Source organism: Mus pahari, chromosome 2 (assembly GCF_900095145.1).
Source record: "Mus pahari chromosome 2, PAHARI_EIJ_v1.1, whole genome shotgun sequence".
NCBI lineage: Eukaryota > Metazoa > Chordata > Mammalia > Rodentia > Muridae > Mus > Mus pahari.
This window is the reverse complement of record NC_034591.1, coordinates 44,373,797-44,394,242: the sequence shown is the minus strand read 5'-3', so window position 1 is coordinate 44,394,242 and position 20,446 is coordinate 44,373,797. Positions and strand designations below refer to the sequence as shown.

Here is a 20,446-nt window from a genome sequence, read left to right as displayed (position 1 = left end):
CCTATGTGTGAGTAGATACTGGATTGTTCCAATTTATCAGGGACTGTCACTAGGGCAGTCCAATGCTAAGCACTCTGCATGCTTTATGTCATTTAGTCCCATAATCTTACGGGGAGTATTATCCTTGCCCATATCTGACAAGCATAGATCCCCGGAAGGTTGAGGAACTAGCCTAGAAAAACAGAGCCAAGGAGTGGAAGGGTCTATAATTTTTAACCAAAGTGGTATCTGGATACTTTTTAATTATACATATGTATTCATTCTTGTGAGGCTATTATACTATTTATAGAGGTTGTAGAATTTCATACTAATTATAAACTACAGATGTATAAGACTGTAGTTATATGTGTGCATAGTAATATACATATCCCAACACATGCACAACATAGAGCATGTAAGAATTCAGCTGTCGGTGATATTTGGGTTATTTCTAGGATTGGGCTACGACTAAAGCTGCTGCCTACACTTACCTGAAAGTCTTCTAATGCTCACGTGGCTTTTACTGCTCTAGTAGAAGCATTAGGTTATAGGACAAAATGACGTGTAAGGAAGTTGAAAACCCATTTTCTAAAATGGCTCACCCGTGCATTTCCCACAGCAGACGGAGAGTGCTCCCATTTCCGTTCATCGCCTTTTATTGTTGGTTTTCCTGGTCACAGCCATGTCCGGTGAGAACCGGTTGGTGGTTTTCAGTTTCCTACTACTAATGGAGTAGAGTTTCATGTGTTTAATGGCCCTTAGTAAAATATTTAAGTTTTGTGCTTATTTCTAAATTGAGTTGTCTTTTTACACAGTTGTGAGTTGTTTATCTATCTGAGAAACAAATACTTCAAGGAGACAAGTGGTTTTTGGTGTGCCTTTTAGTGTTTTTAGAAGAGTGACTTGGGGCTAAAGAGCTGGCTCAGTGGTTAAGAGCACTCTCTTCCAGAAGTCCTGAGTTCAATTCCCAGCAACCAAATGGTGGCTCACAACCATCTGCAATGGCTCCTCTTCTGGTGTGTCTGAAGACAGCGACAGTATACCCACATACATGAAATAAATAAATAAATCTTAAGAAAAAAAAAAGAGTGATTTTTTTTTTATTTTGATGAGGGTTTCTTATTCTATTGCCGTTTCTTGGTATTTGTAGTTTAAAAAGCAATTTCCTAATCCCAGACCACAGAGATTTACCCCTGTGTTTTGCTCAAAAGTTTTTTAGATTTTGCTTGTTAGGTTTAGGCTTATGGCCCTTTTTGACTAAATTTTTATCTGTGCAGAAAGTAAGATTTATATAGATAGATAGAAAGATAGGTAGATAGATAGATATAGATATCTACTCTTCTGTAAATGATTTGTCAAGAAGACTCTCTTTTCTGGTAAATTGTTTGGCACCTCTGTGGAGACGTAACTGACCACTGATGCAAGGACCACTGATGCAAGGACCACTTATGTAAGGACCACTGATGCAAGGACCACTGATGCAAGGACCACTGATGCAAGGACCACTGATACAAGGCTAGGCTTCTGGGTGGTTCTGGTCTGCTGATGTATGTCCACTTCTCTGCCAACACTCTTTACTCTCACTCTTTGTAGCTTTATGGTGCAGTCAAGTTAGGGAGTCTGACTTCTTTCAATTCATTCTTTGGCATGAATGGTTCGGCTAAATATGTTTCGTTTTAACTCATAGTGTTCTGCCTTCAGAATCAAACAATGCTATCCAGAAGTGACATTCAGAGACCGAATACTGAAACAATGAATGATTAATTAATTTCTAAAAATTAATTTTGTGTTTTGAAGATACAGAATAGTTCTTCATATTTTTGAGGTTCGGTGTGGTTTGGATTTACTAATATGTTGTATGATGAGTAAGTCAAGTTTACTAACATCATTGGGTTTTGGTTTTGATCTTGAACCATGGGCTTTTGTGGAACATGTGGTGATTTTTTTTTTAAGTTGGAAAATAACTTTATTTGTTCTAGGGTGTTGGTCAGAGTCCCTTTAGAACTTCTGACCCTGCTTCTTGGTGCCAGCAGCCTTGGTGACCTTGAGCACATTGAATCAAACATTCTTGCTCAGGGGCCAGCACTCTCCAACAGTGACAATATCTCCAATCTGTACATCCCTGAAACAGGGGGACAGGTACATAGACACATTCTTCTGACGATTCTCAAAGTGATTGTATTTTTGGATGTAATGGAGATAGTCCCAGTGGATAACAATGGTCCTCTGCATCTTCATCTTCGTCATCATGACACCAGACAAGATCTGACTTCGATAGAGACATTACTAATGAAGGGGCATTTCTTGTCTATGTTCACGTCCTCAATGGCCTCCTTGGGTCTTTGTAGTACTAAGTGAGTTTTTCCTTGCAAACATGCTTCTTGTTTTGAAAGATTTTAGGCTGCTTTTGCTAAGTGCGCTCCGTCTAAATGTCTGCCATCTTCCCGCCTGTGAAAGGAGAGCTAAGGTTTATTTACTTATTTTTGTATATGTGAGTAGACTGTTGCTCTCTTCAGACACACTAGAAGAGGGCATCCGATTCCATTACAGATTGTTGTGAACCACCATATGGTTGCTGGGAATTGAACTCAGGGCCTCTGGGAGAGCAGTCAGTGCTCTTAACCTCTGAGTCATCTCTCCTGCCCAGTGATTTTTTTTTTTTTTTTTTTTTTTTTTTATAAAAGATAAATTTGAGTTTTGTTGTACCATTTAGTTTTGATAAATATCTAGATCTGGTGAATGAAATGAGTTACTCAGCTCAACAATGACATTTTACATAAATAGTCACAAGTATGCCAAACAAACCCGCTTTTAAGAGAAAAAAATATGTATAAGTTGTAGCACAACCTTATTATTAACGACACATTATACACGTGGCACATAGGTCAGTGCAAATATTTGGGAAGAAATAATTATGTAGCATTAGGAGAAGTGTGTTTGACTCTTTTCCTTTTATTTTTAACTCATTTTAATTTTATATCTAACTCATTTTTGTCTTGAAATTTATTTAGTACACACCACATGATAGATTTCAATTGAATTACATGGATTAGAGCAATGACCCAAACCAACCAAGTTCTTTTTTTCATGGAGAACTACATAAACATACAAACACAGAACATATTAGACAGGTCTACAGGGAAGGTCAGACAGGGTAGGGGGAAGCATGAAGATTTGGGGATGTTAATATTTCATTTCAGAAGGCTTCTGTAATACCACGGCACTTGAACACAGATCTGGAGAAATGCATGTAGTTTATAGCATCAATGATATATGGCCATGAAATAATTGTGCAGATATTCTTAGAATAATAGACTTGGATTTCAGAGGATCTTTTAAAAAATATTTGCTTTTATGCGCATTGATGAGAGCTGTCAGATACCCTGGAACTGGCATTACAGACAGCTGTGAGCTGCCAGGTGGGTGCTGAGAACTGAATCTGAGACCTTTGGAAGAACAACCAGTGCTCTTAACCACTGATCTATTTCTCCAGCCCCAATACTCAGTACTTTGAAATACTCAGTACTCTGCAATTTCTATCCTTGTTGTATTTGAACATCATCAATAAATAAAAGTATCTCTTGACAATTGGCTCAGATCTATAGAAAACTCCTTTTTATGGTACTGAAAACAATTAGAAAACCATATATGTGTATATATTCATCATCGGAATGACCCAGTATTAATATAGCATTGCATTTGTTTCTTCTGTCAAGTCTTGAGTCATGAATGACTTTGAAAATGTCTCCAAAGAGTCAGCATTACAATGTCTTCCCATGTGGCCCAATCACAGAAAAAAAAAAAAATTCTCTTGATAATATCTGGTCCAAAGAACAATGGCCATCTGAAACATCCCACTATTGATACTTTCTGGCAGTCTAATTGTAACAATTACAACTCACATCCCACTGGACCTCATGATATTTACTCAGAGTCTTTTCTACAAACCTTAAGTCATTTCTTAAAATTCTGCCAGGGGCCGGGCATGGTGGCGCATGCCTTTAATCCCAGCACTTGGGAGGCAGAGGCAGGTGAATTTCTGAGTTTGAGGCCAGCCTGGTCTACAGAGTGAGTTCCAGGACAGCCAGGGCTACACAGAGAAACCCTGTCTCGAAAAACCAAAAAAAAAAAAATTCTGCCAGGTGACTAAACACTGCTACCCACCCACCCCAGGCTTTGACTAACATATAATGCATAATGTAAATTTTCTTGGAACTTTTACTTACATAAAGAAAAAAAAATCCAGTTGTATATGTGTTCTAAGAGTCAGCATTTTATATTCTGGAATTTTCAACTTGTATTTGTGTTCAACATATTTAGAAACAATGTAGTATAAGATAGTACAAAATCTTTTCAAATTTAGTGTGCTTTGTTTTTAAAAAATAACGCCTTGTCGAGAATTTTTTGTTGTTCTTGATTCGCTGATCACTAAAATATATAATGTCTCCAGATAATGCGGACTCCTTGTTAAGGGGAAACTGAGTTTTCTCTTTCGTCCAGTTGTCCCCGCACCCCCACCCCCTTTTAGTTTTAGTTTCTCCCTGAAAATGTCCGTCCCTGGCTGCAGGTCCACAAAGTCACTCACTACTTGTGAGATATAGGGTGCACTGCAAGCTAAGACTGAACACAGGAAAACATAAACGGATCCAGTTTCTGCCCTCAAGGAGTAGAGACTCGAGGGTAGACAGCTGGGGACAGCAGTGCAGAGTAAACCAGCCAGGCGCCAGAGGAGGAGCCAGAACCCCGCAGAGAGAAGGCACAGGGATGGGAAGAGCTTCCAGGCTGAGAGAGCAGCCAGAGTCAGTGCCCAGGAGACAGAAAACAAAAGGGAACATTGTTTGACAGAGTAGGGGTGTAGGCAGAGACCAGGCAGAAACTTCAAAGAATTGCTTAGGAAGGAAGCCCCTCCCCCAACACATTCTCTACCAGCACTGTGCCTACTCATGCGGAGCTAAGCTCTCCTGGATGTTGAGTATGTCATAAGGAGAGCTCTGTAGGCCATGCTAAGGGGGTCTCTACTACCATCTAGCAGCGTGCTTATCTCTACCACTTCTCCACATAGCTGCCATATGTCGAATTGCCTCAAAGTCCATTGTTTAGGCAAGTGCTATGATACCCATAGAGGCTCCAGAAGATGGGGAACAGAGGTCGGAGGTCATCGGCACCTCCAGAAAGCAGAAGTACCAGTCTTTCCAGCAGGCTGGTTCTCCATTTGTTTTGTTTCTTTACTTTTTGTGTTTTGTTTGAACATATTACGTACGTGATGGAGTTGACTGTGCCTTTTTTTGACTATAGTTGTGAGCCACCGTGTGTGGGTACCAGGAACTGAACCTGGGTCTTTTGCGAGAGTGGTTAGTGTTTTTATCCCCCGAGCCATTTCTCCAGCCCCCATATTGACATCTTCATTCATGTACACTCTGTGCTTTCTTTGTATTCTCCCCTCCCCTCCTGCTTCTGGATACTCCTCCTATGTTCATCTTTGCTTTTCAGTGTGGACTCCTCATATAAAGGGCGGTAACTAATATCCATGGACATAGAGCTACCTCAGCCTAACACTACAGAGAGAGAAACCCAACTTGTTAAGGACTATTTTGGTGATGATTATTATTTAGAAGTGTTAAGAGGCTATGCAATTGTCGATTTACTTGAAGCTCAAATTTCAGGAAGTATTTGGTAACTTCAGGAATTGCTCATATTTCAGGACTTTGACACAGGTATTCCTATCTGAAAGTACTAAAGGCAGTTCAACATATGCATTATGTGAATTTAATTTTAAATCATATTTAATATTTATGTTAAATGACATATAATACCTATTTACGATTAAAACCCATTTCTGTGGGTCCTGTGAGACCCCATCCTTATGAGATTTAGTAGACAGTATTTAACTTCAATAAGTGCAAGGGATCCCGAAAGTCCAAAACGGGGCACCAATGTGTCAATCTACCTAGCTGAAGGACGTTCTTTGGAAATGCCCTGGTATTCTCGGAATGTCTCAAGCTGTCTAAGATCCGCCTCTTGCTTTCTCTCTCTGCAGCTTCTTCACCTCAATGTTCGTACTCCTAGGGCCTGGGAGTTTCAGCTGCTCTCTCACCGGGTTGTGCTGTGTAAGGATAGGTTTAGGCGCCTCTGCTCCAGCAGCCTCTGAATTCCTGCTTTGTTTCTGGTTGTTCTCCTTTGTCTCAATTTGACTTTCCGCTGCTTTCATTTTCTCCGCTGGAGCCAGCAATGTTTTGCCTAGTGTCACCCCCCACGCCCAGCACCTACCCCTCTGCCCCCATCTTCAGCCTTTTAAGAACACAGATCTCACCAGATCATCCTCTACCTGAGTGCCTCCCATTGTTCTTAAAGCTGAACCTTTAGCCAGGAGTGTGGCTCACCTTTCCCGGCTGGCTTGGATCACCGGCCAGAACCCCACACTTGAGCCATGCTAGTGTGAATGTGAGCTGCTCTGGGCTGCTCTGCCCTTTATCCACCGCACTTGTTCCCTCTCAGCCTGTATAAAGTCTTTGCCTCTTGGGCTGCACTCCAGGCCTGCACGTTCTGGTGCGGTGCGTTCTCCCCATCTCGCAAAGGTTTCTGGATGCCTTGCCCTTGGGATTGCTTGTTTGAACCAGGTCTTAGAAGGGAGAATTCTGCTCTGAAGGCGGGAGTAGTGTCTGCTCCACTCGCTGTCTCTGAGGCCTAGCACAGTGGGATGGGAGTGATTTAGTCATGGAAGTGAAAATGGATTTTTCAAAATGGCAGAAATCGTGACAGGTGTGAGATGATCGAACGTATTTGTGTTTTCTGAACAACTCATTTTTTAATTCACTGTGATCAAACCCAATGCTTTTGGGGGGGGCTAACGGGTTGCTTTATTATTAGATTATCAGATTCATCAGAGTCATCCCTTGAGCACCCTGAGCACATTGAAATGCTGTTTCTTTCTTTCTTTTTTATAGATATTTTCTTTATTTACTTTTCAAATGTTATCCCCTTTCCTGGTTTCCCTTCCAACAACCCCCTATCCCCTACCCCCTTCCCTGCTCACTAACTCACCCACTCCTGCTTCCTGGCCCCGGCATTCCTCTACAGTGGGGCATAGAGCCTTCACAGGACCAAGGGCCTCTCCTCCCACTGATGAACACACATGGTATGCACCCACTGATAAGTGGATATCAGCCCAGAAGCTTGGGATAGCCAAGATACAATTCACAAACCACATGAAACTCAAGAAGGAGGAAGACCAAAGTGTGGATACTTAGATCTGTCTTAGAAGGGGGAACAAAATACCCATGGAAGGAGTTACAGAGACCAAGTGTGAAGCAGAGACTGAAGGAAGGACCAGCCAGAGACTGCCCCACCTGGAGATCCATCCCATAAACAACCACCAAGCCCAGACACTATTGTGGATGCCCACAAGAGCTTGCTGACAGGAACCTGCTATAGCTCTTCCTGAGAAGCTCTGTCAGTGCCTGACAAACCCAAAGCTTCTTGCTTGCTAGGCAAACACTGCGCTGCTGTGCTGTACCCCAGCCCTAGGATCTTCTTGTGTACCAAAACCACCTTCAGAGAAAGTCTTCCCATTTGCAACAGAGTGAGCACCTTCCCGAATTTTCTCTTGCTCCCAGACATCTGAACACTTACACAGGCCCAAGGACCATGGTTTTTGGTCGCTCTTCCTTCATCTTTGTGAGATTCACAGCTAAGAACCAGCATAACTGCCTAGGAACATCCCAACATCAGGAAGATATTTTGTTCGTTTCACAAATATCTCATCTATCTATCTATCTATCTATCTATCTATCTATCTATCTATACATCTATCTATACATACATACATACATCTGTCTCTCCATCTATCTATCTCTTATCTATCTATTTTGATTATTGTGGACCCAGGTCCTTGTTCATATCAGAGAACCCTGAGCTACTAGTCCCCCAGTCCTATTTTCTTTTGAGGTAAGATCTCACCAAGTTTCCTCTACTGTCTTGAACTCACTTTGTAGCCTCAATGAAAGTTAAACATGTGAGCATCATACATTAGCCATCAATGTGGTTGGAAATATAGGCAATTGCCACCAGGCCAGGCTACCTTTTTTTTTTTTTAATTGTCCCTAAGTTGCTGAAAAGAACAGAAAACATATTGCCATCTGTTCGCATAGGAAAATGGAAAATTCTTTTATTCCCACAATGATTTAGGATGTTTTACCTGCTTTATAATTGCTACTATTTGAAGCTTTACCAATAACCCCCCACCCCCGTGCAGATGTAAAGCTACCTCAAATAAGTCTAACATATTTTCCACTTACACAGAAGGATTTGCAGTGCCCCCCTCCCGCACCCACTCCTTACAGATGGTTTGTAACAAGGCTGAAGTAGTTCCTAAGGAAGCCAAGCTTCCGACTTTGCTCAGTCTGTTTACTGGAGCCTCTCAGAAGACTAGAGAAAGACTCCCAGGGGAGAAGGTCAGAGATCTGCCAAGCTCTGGACAGACAGCAAACCACAGGCCCCGGGGATCAGATGAGAACTAGCAATTCCCTTATCAAGCCTGTACTCTCAAGCTTGGCAGACTAGCAAATCTTCCAGCTATGCCAACTTGGGGCAGAGAGTGTGAGTCAAATTTAAAATTATTAGGGCTATTTATAATAACATCACACAATTGTATAACATTTATAGTTTACAAAACAGTTTTTATATAGCCAGTGTGCCGAGCAGTCTCTAATCACTCTCTGTTCATGTGTATTCTCACACTGTGGGAGATAACACTTGATGGATAAATATGATTTATTCCATTTTACAAAAGATAAAAAACGGGATCTGAGAGTTTAAAGATATCTTTGCATTCATCCAGCTAATGTATGATAAGCGTGATCATGTTATTTAAATCAAGCTGCTTCTCACACTGGTGTTACTAGTTTTTTTTTTAATTTTAAAATGTATTAAAATGAAAGACTGAACTTGGGAATGGAGCCTCTATGGCTGTTGGTCCTGTATAGGCGATCCTGTGTTTCCCTAACTTAAACATATATAAATCATTGTAGTGTGTGCAAATGAATAGATGAACTGACTGTGTTAAAACTGTGAAGATAAAAATATAATCTTGAGGGAAAAATCCAAAAAATGGGAAAAAAAATAACTGAATGCTATTGATCAAGCCTTTCTTATACTGCAAACTCTGCATGTGGAATTCCACTAATGAGACAGGAAACAGATTTTATACACATCATCTGAAGTGCTAATAAGCAATGTTTTCCTTGGGGTGGGTGGAGGAGCAGCTCTTCCATCCATCCCCCAGCTAGCTGGGCTATAACCCACAGAGCTGTGTCACCAGTCGGGGCGGATTTGCTCAGTTGTGGTGTAAGGACCAGGTATCCACATAATGGATACTTTCCAGGCAGCTCTCTTTGCTTCAGGGCAGCCTCTACTTAGGGGCTAGTCCAGCCAGGAAACAGCAGCTCAAGTCCTTAGGTCCTGTTGTGAAGAGGGTGGGAGGGCAGAAGGGTCAGGGCAAAGTATGTAGAGAATGCCTCTGCACCACAAACACTGGGGCTCTTTCTTTAGCAGTTCTGTCAGAGAAATCTGAAGCACTGTGTTTTCAGACTCACAGCTGTAACTGGCCTTTCCTTCAAGGTTCTCCTGACTGCTTGAGATTCACAGTCTTTGAGGATTCTCCCAAGATGCTCACTCTTTTCTGCAACCCCATTTCCCAAACTGTTTCTATCTGGAGCTGTTTCCCAAGGTTATTGTATGATTCTTTGCCAGTTCACACCCTTCACAGGGCAGGAAACCCTTTTAGCTCTTCAAGTTATACATTTGTGTGTGTGTGTGTGTGTGTGTGTGTGTGGTGTGTAAATGCCCTTTGACGACCAGTATGGAAATATCAGCAGCTGGCAAAAACCGAGCTCTGCTGATCTGAGATGTGGAGCCAATAGGACTGGTGAAAGCAGCAGGCATGTCACATGTGGCCCTGAGGGTTCTCATCTTCTGCTCTTCATGGTCTTATCAGCACGGCAACAACAAAATACATCAACCTACCAGCACAAGGACCATCCACTTTCTCTAAGCCAGAAGATAACCACTGTTTACACAGGAGTACCTGAGCAGCTTATAAACACTGTCACTCCGTGTCAGAGGCATACTTCCCCTCTTCTTTCTTTTAAAGTGACTTTTTAGGTTACAACTTATGTATTATAAAACTCATCTATTGTAAGTTTAAAGTTAAATGGCTTTTAAAAATAAATAAATAAATAAATAAATAAATAAATAAATTTACCAACCTGTGTCACTGTCATCAAAAGCCAAGTTCTGAATATTTCTTTTGGCCTCCAAATATTTTTTATGTCCATTTGCAGTTGACCAGCTTCCTAACACACAGACCCAGTCACCTCCTAATATGTTTTCTCTCTGTGTCTATTATCCATGTTTAAATATTTTAAATGGCTGTTACCCTACTCTCTGTGACCACCTTGCTTTTCCATTTCTCCATATCTTTGGGGAGTTCACCCACCTGGGGCATGTTGGCTGAAAGACCTTGAGCTGTTGCTGATTGGGGCTCCTTAAGTAGATACCCCTCCTGTCCCCCCCTCATTCTTGATGAACTACATCATGCTATAAAAGGAGCTTTGGAGTTGGAGCCAAGGCTCTAAGGTACAGTCTTACATATAATTATCACAACCTTCACTAATTGTAGGGTGTATAGAATGGAGGAAATTATCCCTCTCTTGCTCTGAGTTTAGTGATAATAATCAAGGGAGAGGAGCATATGAAGTGTTCTGTGGCCTGTGACACAAAGGACAAGTGAAGGGTGTTGTACCGAGGTGGTCTTTCTGTGTGTACTAGAACAGGCTGGGTATTTCTCAAGGTCCTGTCCCCATTTCTGTAACAAATGATGATACAACTGAGGTGGTAGAAAAATTTAAGATCTTGGTGGCTTTCGGGTTCCCACTTTCCCTTAACAAAGCCTGTTATTTTTAAACATTTTGAAATCATTCATTTTTTAAAAATTGGTTATTTTCTGAACTATTTTAATTTCATATAAATATTTTAAAAATTCAATTTAAGTGTTATAGATAAACATGTAAACATTTTTAATATATTTAAATTTAAAATATTTTATATTTTTATTAGGATTTTGAGAAAGCATAACTGCATAGGCTAGCATGGAACTTGGTGAGTAAGCTAAGCTTGTCTCAAACTCATGACCCTCCTTATAAGTTCTGGTTTTACAGGTAAACACCACCACTCCTTTAAACTTTCTTTTTGTTTATCAACTAAGTATCTGGTGATCACAGGCATATACAGTTCAGCATTAATGATGATCAGCTTTAGCTCCTCAGGTACCACTAATGAGGAGACAGAATGCAGGTTGAAGGGGCCCAATGAGTCAAGGCAAAGCCTAAGCCAGTGTTAGCATCTACCCGCCAAAGGTGCTTACAAGTATTGCTGCATCTGAAATAGTTTTAAAGCAATTTAGTTTCAGGGTTACAGAGGTATTCAGACGCTCAGGAACACAGATTAGCAACCCCTCAATGCCATACCTTAATTTTCAGAGTATGACAAATGCTGTGTGTGGAAAGACACCATGGACTTTACCTCAGACAGAAAGAAATGGACACTGGTGCCTCCCACTTACTCTACTCTACTAATGCTCCCCGCCTTTTCTAACTTAATAATATGCATGACTTCCAAAAGAGTTTAGCTGAAGTCTCCCTTGGGAAATCCAATCAGGGACAACTCAAGAAGCAAGGGCTGGCCTCTTACGAGAATCTGAAGTGCAGAATGGGTGTTCCAGCCCAGGCCCTATGATGGAATTGCTGCTCTGTCCAATGTTGGAACTCAGACACTCCCAGTGCCCGATTCAGATTACTAGACTGTCTCTTGTTGAAAACAGCAAATCCCCAGACATCCCCAGCACTCCCTGAGGTTACACAACATGGGCTATTGAGGTCAAATGAGTCTTCTTCCTTTTCCTACACAGCTCTTCCCCTAAGAAGTCCCTTTATTCTCTTGGCAATAATAGATGACTAGGGCTCCATAAAACCAAAGAAGACGTGAGGTTTCTAGGTGCTAGGTTCAAAAGTTCTGTGTTAAGTTTTCATTCTGTGCATGTTGTCAAAATATTTAGAGGTGACAGGGAGATGCCACATAGGGCTCTCACAGAGGTTTGCGTATTCTCAAATGTCATCATGAGAGTGTGTAATTCCGTTCCTGAAGATGAATATTTTCATTTCTGCAGCTTTGACACTAATTCTATCGCTCTGTAAAAATAACAATGAGAAGGAGTTTCTCATGTTCCTATCTTATGTATGTATAATGATTATGTCAAAACTAAATAATCTGCAAAGCAGGGTCCAATCTCTTTCAGTGTCAGTCTGAATGATCAGATATATTGGCATGCTTCATCTAAGAATGCTAAAGCTATCGATTCTTCAATGTTGGTTAGTTGAAAAGAATGTATACACATATCTGATGTAGAATATGCTATTTCAAAATATGTAGATATTGTAGAATGGCTAAATCAAGCCAATTAGCATATATATTGCCTCACATTTTTATTGTTTTTACAGGGAGAATTCCTAAAATCTAAGCTATCCTTTTCTTTCCTCTTTCAGAGGGGCAGGTGTTCTGGTTTACAGTTTGAGGGAATATAGCCCACCATGTTTAGGAAGGTTTAACATCTGGCAACATAGCTCCGGGAGCACACAGGAACTGGTTACATTGTCTCAGAAGTCACAAGACAGACACAGGTTAGGAAATAGACCTATGATGTCTTAATAATGCCATATTTCCTCCAGCTCAGTCTTCCATCCTAGTGCAGTGGGTTTTTAACCTTCCTAACGCCACCATCTTTTAATACAGTTTCTGTGTTGTGTTGACACCAACCATAAAATTATTCTTGTTACTACTTCATAACTGTAATTTTGCTACATTGTGAATCAATAATGCTAACTCTTTTTTTGGAGGTGGGGATTTGCCAAAGAGGTTGCATCCTAAAGGTTGAGAACCACTCTGTCCTACAATCTCTACAACCTACAAAACCAGAAACCATCGGCTGTTCAAATGTCTGCTCAAATATACAAGTGTTCAAAGCCATGAATATGTGAGACACATCTTACATTCAAACTATGGTACTCTATCCCTGCTGTTCACTGACTACGGACATCTTATCATATGACATCCATCAGTCTAAGCTTAGTCTTAGAGTTCTAATATTGTTTGAAAGACCAAGGCCTATTCTACAACACAAGGTGATCTCTTAAACTGTAAACCCACGTGAAAATCACAATGCATCTAAAAATGGAAGAGTAGACATTCTCATTCTAAAAGGGAGGAAAGAGACACACACACACACACACAAAGATCAGACCAAAGGAAGACTGTAATCCCATAAGCAAGTTCCAGGCATTGCTGCTCTTGGCCCACGCCATGTGGATCATCTGAGAACTAATGGGCGTAAGCAGTGCTTCCATTATAACTAGTTTGCTTCCATCCTACATAACCTCCCTCAGGCCAGCTCCACTTAGTGTCTTCATTGCTTTCAGCTTTTCTCAATCAATACCCAAATTTCTGGCATCTCCACTATCCTAGGGCCTCCACTGCAGCGTAAGCTATATATCCGTAGCTTCACACAAAGTCTACTCAAGTGACCTTGTAGAGAATCCAACCTTGCTACATATTCTTTGATCTCAGAAGCTTTCTGAAGTTTGGAGTAAGCTTATATGACCTCTCACACTTTCATCTTGCATGCCTATAAACACACTGCTACATCAAGTTTCAGTGCCAGCTCAAGATGTAATGTGGGCCTCTTAGATCATGGCTACAAGAGGCTAAAATCTGTCACAATTTGATCCACTTTGTCAACACTGAACTGTTCTTAACTTGACTAGATTTACATTTCTTTCTTTGTTATATTTTCCTAATTTTCTGCTCTATTTACTCACATAAATCTAGCTATCAGAAGTGAGTACAAACTATGCCACAGCCTGGATATTATCCTGTCTTTAGATTTCTTCCTCCAAAATACCTAGTTGATTACTCTTTAATTTAGTGTCATTCAAATCTTTAAGAGGGCTGGAGAGATGACTCAATGGTTAAGAGCACTGACTGCTCTTCTAGAGGCTCTGAGTTCAATTCCCAGCAACCACATGGTAGCTCACAACCATCTGTAATGGGGATCCAATGCTCTCTTTTGGTACGTCTGAAGACAGCAACAGTGTACTCACATACATGAAATAAATAAGTAAATCTGAAAAAAAAACATGAAAAACATGGACAGAATGCAGTCAAACTCTTTGCCATAATATAACATCTATCCCAGGTCCAGAGGTAGTCCTTCATTTTCCTGTAAAAGCTCACAAGCAAGTTTGCATTGTCTGCCTATTAATTGACATCTCAGCTTTGAAGCTGTCATCCGAATCAACACTCTTGGACACTCTTGAACTTTTTTAGCTGGCAGTTCCAGACTTTCTCACTCCTACAAACCAGTTCAGAAAGTCTATGACTCACATCACTGTCTTCAGCGGGGCAATGACTCTGTATTAGTTCCACGGTCGTGATGGAGAAGGTATGGCAGTGGTTGACTTCATGGAGGATGAGTGTGCAGGTAGAACACCTCTTCTCCTCTTATCTTGGCAGAAGAAGCAGAATTCTTTTGGCAGCTATCTTAGTTCAGCTTTTATTGATGTGAAGAGACACCATGACCAAGGCAACTCTTATAAAAGCAAAGACTTCATTAGGACTAGCGTACCATTTCAGAGGTTTCGTCCTTTATCAGCATAGCAGGAAGCATAGCTGCAGGCAGACATAGTGCTAGAGAAGCCTAGAGTTCTCCATCTTGATCCAAAGGCAGCCAGGAGGGGACTCTCTTCTGCAGGCAGCCAGGAGGAAACTGTTTTCCACAGGCAGCCAGCAAGAGAGTCTTTTCTACACTGGGCAAAGCTTGAACACTCAGAGACCTCAAAACCCACCTAGAGAGTGACACACTTCCTCCATCAAGGCCACACCTATTCTAATAATACCACTCCTCCTAATAGTGCCATTTCCCATGGGCCAAGCATATTCAAACCACCACAGTAGTTTTACATTGTGAGGCCTAATCTTCATTGTTAACTTATATCAATTTAGTATCACTTAGAAGATACACTTCAGGGCTTGCCTTCTGGGCTTGTGGGGGTATTTCTAAAGAAAATTATTGTAGAGGGGGAAAGCCACCCTAATGTCTATGAAACTATCCTATGGGATAGGGTTCTGGACTAAATAAGCAAGCCAAAAGAAAGCTAGAGGAGTACCAAACATCTGTCAACATTCACTGATGTGAGAAAACAACCTCATGCTCTTTTGGTTATGCCTCTCCTACCACAACGAATGGAACCCTCTCAAGCCAAACCATATGTTAAAACAAACCATTCCATCCTTAAGTTGCCTACTTTCAAATATTCCATTATACAAAGGAAACTAAAATGAATATAATATAAATCATATAAAATTATATAAATATGTACTACTATATATTATATAAATATATGAATCACATAATTATATAAATGATACATAAAAAGTGACTAAAAATATTAAAACATTATTATTAAATGATGGCCACCATGTTGAACAACTTACTCATGTCTAATTGATATTACTTGATGGATAACACTCTCTTAGCTACCAATTTCAGGTAATTACCTCTTACTGCTTCTCTCTGCCTTTTCAGATTCTGTATTTAAGTGAGATCCTGTGATTTCTGTCTTTCTCTTCCTTATTTAGTCCACTTAAGGAAATGACTGCTTAATACAAAGTACATGTTCTTGCTTTATATACATTATTGGTTAGTTTTGTTTTTGCTTTGTGAACTTGACATAGACTAAAGGAATTTGGAAAGAGGAACTCTCTATTGACAAAATGTCTCCTTAAGACTGGCCCATAGGCAAGTCTGTCGGTCATTTACTTGATTATAGATTGATGTGGGAGGGCCAGCCCATTTGGGTGGTGATACTCCTGGGCAAGTGATCCTGGACGACATGAGTATGAAGGCTGAGCAATCCATAGCCAGCAAGGCACTCCTCCATGACTTTTGGCCTTTGGTTTCTGACTTGAGTTCCTGCCCTGACTTCTCTGGATGATGGGCTATAAGCTATGTGCTAAAATAAACCATTTCCTCTCCAGGTTGCTTTTGGTCATGGTATTTTATCACAGCAATAAAACTTTATATATATATATATATATATATGTGTGTGTGTGTGTGTGTGTGTGTGTGTGTGTGTGTGTGTGTGTGTGTTTAACCAGAAATGAAAGTATGAATTGACTGCAACCTAGAGAACCATTAATTCAAACCCACCCAGCTCAGAGATCATTTCTACTCTTTCCCACTCTCATTCTCTGAATGACACTAAACAAGAGCTAAAAACAGCCACATGCATCTTGGCAGCATGGGGAGATGCCATCCATGCCCTGCCTTATCAGTTCACATGGAGACATTGGCCCCACTGTAGAGTGTTCAGCTTCTTTGCCTGACTGAGGGGAGCAGCTGACACAGGGGGAGATACACAGTTCTAATTAGACAGGAGCCCATTCCTCTTCCCATTTAGTGCTCTCAAAACCAAGAACCCTGTTACAGGAAAAGTCCAAGTTGTAATGTGCTTCAGATCCATTACCATTTCCAAGTCTTAAGATACATTTTGTCCTTTCAAGAAGTCAAGGCAATAACTTTACAAACCTTTTCCATATGTGTCCAGTTAACATTTTTATACCCAAGTAGTTCTTGTACTTATTTACCCCAAATACATTTAATATCTGAAGTATCAGACAGCAGACTTACATCTTCATTTCTATTTTTTATTTATTTAGAGCAACATTTATAAGCAAGGACTTTAGGCACAATAAGGAAAGCATCACAAGAATTATGATATATTGTACATGAAACATCACAGTTCGAGTTAAATACATTATGGTATAATTTGTATTAAAAAAAAATCCTCAAGGAGAGACATTGAAACCATAACCCTGATTATATAATTTTCTTTCCAGACTTATCTTTCAAAGATAACTGAAAGTAAATGTAACTCAGAAAATTTACAAACTAGTAAGATATTACCACCAAAAGAATATTTACTCTTATGATAAAATAAATGTTAAAAAAAGAACGAATAAGCAATTTAAATAATTATATTACTGGGTTTACACACTAAGTCGAAACTCCAACCTATCATATTACCACCAAGTCACTGATTATTTTAGTCTGGTTCTTATATAACATTCACATTCTGGGTGGGGCGTGTGTTCGGCTTTGACGACATACTGGGAAATAAAGCAGACATGATCCTGCCCCTGTGGGGCTTCCAGTCTAGTGTAACATAGAGTACTACAATATCAAGTGAGCGGCTGTCCGCAGTGACCTCCATCGGGAGGAAGCAACAGCTGCACCAGGATCTGCAGTGTAAGGGTCAGTTAATCAGTGGGAGAGAGACATAAAGGAGAGGAAAGAACGCTTCAGATAGAGTGAAGAAAATGTAAAGGTCCAGAGGTTCACATTGGTTCTCATCTAAGAGACTCAGGTTCTTGTGGACCACAGTGAAGTTTTGCTTGTCAGTGAAGAGATAATAGCATGGTCCATCTTTTCAAAGCTAAAGTCAACGCATTTTAATGAGTGAGCTTACCACCGTCTTGTTTTCTAGCATTCTAAGGAATAACCCCCTTTAAAACTGAATTGGTGATAATAGATGGTATCCTTTAAAAACAAGACTTTATTTTTTTTTTTGTATTAATAAAATGAAAACCTCTGGTCTTATAAAACCATAAAGCCTGGGAATTGCTGTAGAAGATGTGTAGCAATGACTTGCCAAAAGGGGGTGGGGATATGCGGATAGGCTACAGAGGACACAGGTAGGGTAGTTAAAGCTGGAGGTCTTGGGAGAATTTGAGATGTTTGTCCCAAAATAATAGGGAGTGATTTTCAGCAAGGGAATGAGCTATACTGAAGTCTCTGAAAGTTCATTCTGAAGTGCAGTGTGTGGACTCTGTAAGGAACTGGGGAAAAGAAAGGCTAGGGGAGCGAGCTGGAGAAACAGCGCTGTATTGTCCCCAGTAAGAGGAAGAACACAGTCAGATGTACAGTGGAATTTGTGGGACTGACAGGAAACGATGGATTTAAGAGAGAAACCCGGTGGCATTTGCTGAGTTGGCATGCTGGGTGAGAAAACGAGGGTGGGGGTGTGTGTGGAGACGGATGCCAAGTCTTTTTCACTTGGAAACAGAATTGACTGTGCTAGTACTGAACTGCAGAATGTTAAGAGACAAGTGTCTTGTGAAGGAAGGATTTGAGGACGCGTTGAACTCCAGATAGCTTTGTGTTTGGAAATCTATTACGTCCATGTCGAACAGGTCTGAAGCATAGGAGACAAAAAGTTGAACTTCAGCTGTAAACATTATGGTCCCCAGCAGACTCATCACAACCACGGTTAGTGAATGGAATTTCCCAGAGAACACAGCGTTATCAGAAAAGGACAGAGGACCTGTCTCTAGAGGCCTGCAGGAAGAGGGGCAGCTTAAAGAAGCAGAGGCAGGGAGGTTGGGGAGGAGAACTTTGAGGGAAAAGAGCAGGCTATCAGTATGGTAAAACCCGAGGACTAACAGGAAACGGAGTTAGTGCCGCAAGAATCAACAGGAAGGGGAGCGAAAGTTGTTTATAGAATTTAGTAGCAAGGAAGTTATTAGGGACTGAGCCAAGGAGCACTGGAGAGGCTGGACGACGGGGTGAATCTGCACGCACAAATGAGCTCTTCTAGAGCAGGGGTTCTAATAATAAGCAACTGGCATATGTTTGTGGGGTGTAAGGTGTGGGGTGAGAAACTGGTTATTTACCTTTTAAGCCTAGACTTTCAATATTGATATTCAGTTGATAGGGAGAATTTGAAGACTCGTAACAACTGAAGACAATCAATAGAAATTCAAATACAGCATATTACTTATCTTAGAAGCCTAAAAGTCTTTAAGAGTGTACATGTTCTTCCCATAGGGACATGACATAGCTACAAAATTCTCTGGGGTGTAAAAATACACTTAAGAATACAAAATGATTCCAGTGACTTCTCTAGGGGAAGCACAGTTTTAAAAAAAAGCTTTAAGAATCACATTTTGAAAATATAATTTTAAAGTTATATTAACTTTAGCTACTGTCCGTAGAGATCATACTCTTTAAATAATAAGTATCTTCGCATGGCTGCGGGGAGAGGAAGCTTCTGTATGGAGGCTGGCTGGCAGAGTCGCTGCAGTCCCATAACTCGGCGAATTTTTAATCGGCACAGATGCTTTAAGGAGCAAGGATTCTCTAAAATAAACGGGGGAGCAAGCAGAAAGTTAAAAGTCCCATTGGCTTCCCACGTTCGGTACAGATTGTCTCAGAGTAGCATGCAGTGTATCTCTGAAAGTACACACTTTAGCAGCTGATGACACTGACCTCAATTCACATTTCAATTAAGTCCTCTAGCCCTTGCCTCCGGAGCTGTGCTCCACGAGGATAGGAATTCCGTCTGCATCTGTGCCAGGAGCAAGTCTGGCTCCTGATGGGTGTCCAGTTTGTTAAATAAACAAATGGATTGGATGTTAAATAGCAAATGGTGCCAGAGTTCTCCTTTATTATATTTTTTTTAGAACTAAATATTATATGGATGTATTTCTTTATTTCCTCTTTTTTCTATTAGCTTTTCTGATGAATAATGATCACTAATTATTAATAATTAAAACACCACTGGACAATTTCATAAATCATTCACGATTCGGTCTGAGGCCTGTTTCTAGTGTCTGCAACACACCAGATACTAACATTCACCTCTCTGGTGATGTGTAAGTATATTTTTCAACCTCTTACTCTTTATTAGGATTATAGCACTGATGTTTTATGCTGACATAAAGAACCCGTGAAGGAGCAGCACAGAACAAGTACACAAGCAAACACTGGCTCTGAACTCAGTTGTCTGGGATTAACACCCTGCCTGTGTTACTTTCTGTGACCTTGCACAGGGCTTTAACCCCTATAATTAGTATTCTCGTTTATGTAAGGTGGGTAACAATAGCGCCTACTTCATAGGATTGTTTGAAGGCTAAATAATTCATCTAAACTACTAGGAAAACCTTTGACACACTGGGTTATAACATTCAATAAATGTTGGGGAAGGGGGACAGCTCAGTAGCTAATATGTTTGCTATTCAAGAGTTCAGTTTATTAGGGAGGCAGAAAGAGGAAGTTACTGGAAGCTCACTGGTCAGCTAGCCTACCTAATCAGAACCTCCCCTCCACCCCCAAGGAATGACACCTGATGTTTACTTCTGGCCTACACATGTACATATACACTCACTTGAACTGCTATACTCATACGTACACGAACACAAACAACACAAATACAACAAGAAACGTTAGGGACTGTTCACTTCAATGATGAAAGTGACCACCTTTTGTTATATTCGATTATAAAATTTCTTTTTTTTTTTTTTT

The 20,446-nt window shown here is 40.6% G+C and overlaps 1 protein-coding gene and 1 pseudogene across 1 annotated transcript in view; both read right to left on the bottom strand.

The window, feature by feature from the left end:
* Positions 1 to 1,977: 1,977 nt before the first annotated feature.
* On the bottom strand, positions 1,978 to 2,419 carry LOC110317083 (annotated as a pseudogene).
* Positions 2,420 to 19,092: 16,673 nt separating this feature from the next.
* Positions 19,093 to 20,446, bottom strand: part of Asb15 (ankyrin repeat and SOCS box containing 15) — a 27,940-nt gene continuing 26,586 nt past the window's right edge. Inside the window, exon 10 of the mRNA XM_029535143.1 lies at positions 19,093 to 19,282. Coding sequence (XP_029391003.1) covers positions 19,125 to 19,282 — 158 coding nt within the window. The 3' untranslated portion in view covers positions 19,093 to 19,124. The remainder of the gene's footprint in view (positions 19,283 to 20,446) is intronic.